The 2,787-nt window shown below is 33.8% G+C and overlaps 1 protein-coding gene across 1 annotated transcript; it reads right to left on the reverse strand.

Annotated features, from left to right (window-relative positions):
* Positions 1–9: 9 nt before the first annotated feature.
* LOC111389332 (vesicle-fusing ATPase-like) lies at positions 10–2,078 on the reverse strand. The gene is made up of 5 exons (XM_023014251.1): positions 1,883–2,078; positions 1,622–1,776; positions 1,385–1,493; positions 616–715; positions 10–540 (listed from the first exon to the last, which is right to left on the reverse strand). Exons 1-5 carry the CDS (start codon positions 2,057–2,059, stop codon positions 416–418), a joined length of 666 nt encoding a protein of 221 aa, XP_022870019.1. The 5' UTR covers positions 2,060–2,078; the 3' UTR covers positions 10–415.
* Positions 2,079–2,787: the final 709 nt, after the last annotated feature.

The raw sequence follows: 2,787 nt of genomic DNA on the forward strand, positions 1-2,787 counted from the left end.
AGACGTTACTACCCAGAAAGACTTGTGAATTACTAGCACAAGAGAGGAAGCTTTTATAAAATTTCTTCTGAAAGAAACCCAGTAAATTAGTAAATGGATGCTCATATATATATATATAGAGGATATAAATTTAAGAGAACTTACCGATGCTTGGATCTTAACTCAACATTAAGCAATTGAATGTTGGGCAGTCATTAACTTTAAGAATGGAAGGAAGGAAAAAAATAAGGTTGTCAACCTATCACCACAATGTCAGTAACCTATCTTTCAAAAAGTATAGCTTTGATGCACACCATATTTTTCTGACGATCAATTATACCAACAGTCAATTTGTGTTAGGCAATGACGCAATGGTAACAATGGTTGACGGTGAAGTAAAGTAGATGCCCATTCTCAAGAACAAAATAGAATACAATCATGCAATAAAAGGTAGAAATTCATTTTTTCTTTTTGATGGGTAGAAATTCACTTTTTGACATCCTACCTTACATATTGCATCAATTTCATCAAATATGATAACGTGCAAGTCACTTTGGTCACCTGAAAAGATGAAAATGAACAAAATTATGCTAAGGACACAACATTGTAAGCAAATTTTCTTTGTAAGATCATTACCTTTGGTTCTTTGATCTATTTCAGCATCAGCAAATAAATCGCGCACATTTTTCTCAGTTTCACCAACAAATTTGCTCAACACTTCAGGTCCATTGACAATCTAGAATTCCAGGGTCATTATAAAAAAAATAAATAAATAAACAAAATGGAGGAAAAATAAGGAACAGTAGTAGGCAGTCAATAGAGGAAAGAGCACAGCATTCACAACCAAATGTAAGCAGACCGGGCAAGGTGCTGGCAACCTTTCTCTAAAAATCATAACTAAGAAGTACCAAGGACGTCAACAATTCTTCACATACCACAAAATGATCATAAGACAGGTAAAGGATATTAACCGAATCAGAATACCTCAGAAAAATATTTTGCCTCATCAGTAAAACAAACACTATAAGCAAGGCTGAACAAAATTTACAATAACCGAATCAAAGTACCGTAAAAAAATAAAAAATAAAAAATTGCTTCATCAGTAAAACAAACAGAATATGTTAAAACATAAAAAAGTGGAACTCTATTATTAAAAATTGAGAATTCTAATTCCTTATCACTTATCTTACTTTATTTGGACTCGGATAAAACTGGTTAAGGTGCACTTAATTAGTCAAGCCGTTGATTTCCAAACCTCTAAGCAGATCACTCTATCTGTATGTGATACTCAACTAAAAACAAAGTGTTTGAAAATCACAAAACACTTTCAACATGAAATTAGTGACAATTAATATCTCAAAATAAAAATTTAGCAGCATTTTAAAGCAAACAGTCATCTACATACCTTCGGATCCTTCCCGTTTAACATTTTCCCAATTTGGCGCGCCATTAAAGTCTTCCCAGTACCAGGGGGTCCATAGAGCAGCATTCCCTTAACGTGTTTGATTCCCAGTCTAAAACAATTAGTTTGATTTCAGTTGCTAAGCCAAGCGAGCAAGTGAACAAATTGTAAATTGACAAATTATAAGAAGAGATCACTCAAAGCGTTATAATCACAAAACTTCAGATAATATAGACATACTTAGAGGTTACATGTGGAGGGAAAACTCTAGATGCAAAAGCCCTTCGAAAAATATCAGCAAACTCTGCACTCAAGCCTCCTATGCCCAAAGACTCAAGGTTGAACTCTTTGTGCCTAAATATGTTGCTGCTAGCAGCTTCACGTTGGTTGACAATCTGCATTTAATACAGTATAAAATGCAAGATGGTAAGTTGGTCTGTTTTGCACCACATGACATTTGCACGACAAATGCAGGTCACTTATAGACATATAAAACTTAACCTTTATTCCGCTTGAGTTTGATGCTTCAAAAACAATGTATGTATCAGCTGACATCATCCCTCTTTCAATACTGTTTGATTTTTCTTGTCTCTCCACGTTTGCCTGATTGACCGTGAAGATGTATAAATTGCCATGATACTCAAAAGTTACCCTTTGACCAGGAGTCATAATCTGCATATAAAAGAGCAGGTTTACTTTAACAACCAAGACTCATTCCAGTCACAAATAGGAATACAGAGCAGTCAAACAGTTTCAAGAGTAAACAATGTCATTCCCTCAAGATACAAAAAATTTTATATCCCAGTTCTACAATGAAATCATAAGACATGCCTGTGAGAACACATGTGACCATTTTCATTTATGAGAGAGTAAGAAACATGATGGCGCTTGACTGTTAAGATGATCTTCAAAAGAAGTTACACACCAAAATATACGCTTTTGACACTTTCACAGTTTACTCATGAAAACTGCTGTGACTGGTGAACGGGTCAAACTAATGAAAATTTGTTATTGGACTTTCTTGTCCATTTATACATCAATGTAATTATGTTGAAAACATATTTTGTAAAATCTATATCCCAAACATTTGAAGGAAAACTTTGAAAACCGAAGAGTTACAAAAATTCACATTGATACCTCAAATTTCGAAAATATGATCCTGAGTAGAAAAAGTTCCCTTTTTTTGGATAGGATGAGGATGGAAAATGACATGAAACATAACATAAAAGTCCAAGAGCAACGGTCCTCAGGATTCTCAAGTTTCAAATAAATTGAAACAAGATATCTAGATCAATAAAGAGATATTAAGATGGAAAATAGGAACATTGGTGTTTCAGTAGTTGCAAATGGGAGTACATTCACAATAGAATGAAATATTTCAATAAAATCTTAATCTTGTTGGAAGT

This window comes from Olea europaea, unplaced genomic scaffold (genome assembly GCF_002742605.1).
Source record: "Olea europaea var. sylvestris unplaced genomic scaffold, O_europaea_v1 scaffold5788, whole genome shotgun sequence".
In the NCBI taxonomy this organism is placed as follows: Eukaryota; Viridiplantae; Streptophyta; class Magnoliopsida; order Lamiales; family Oleaceae; genus Olea; species Olea europaea.

Coding starts and splice junctions, on each gene's coding strand:
- LOC111389332 (XM_023014251.1), bottom strand. CDS start 2,059: ATGCAGATTATGACTCCTGGTCAAAGGGTAACTTTTGAGTATCATGGC. Junction 716..1,384: donor TAAACGGGAAGGATCCGAAG/GTATGTAGATGA, acceptor CTGGAATTCTAG/ATTGTCAATGGACCTGAAGT. Junction 541..615: donor AATAGATCAAAGAACCAAAG/GTAATGATCTTA, acceptor TCATCTTTTCAG/GTGACCAAAGTGACTTGCAC.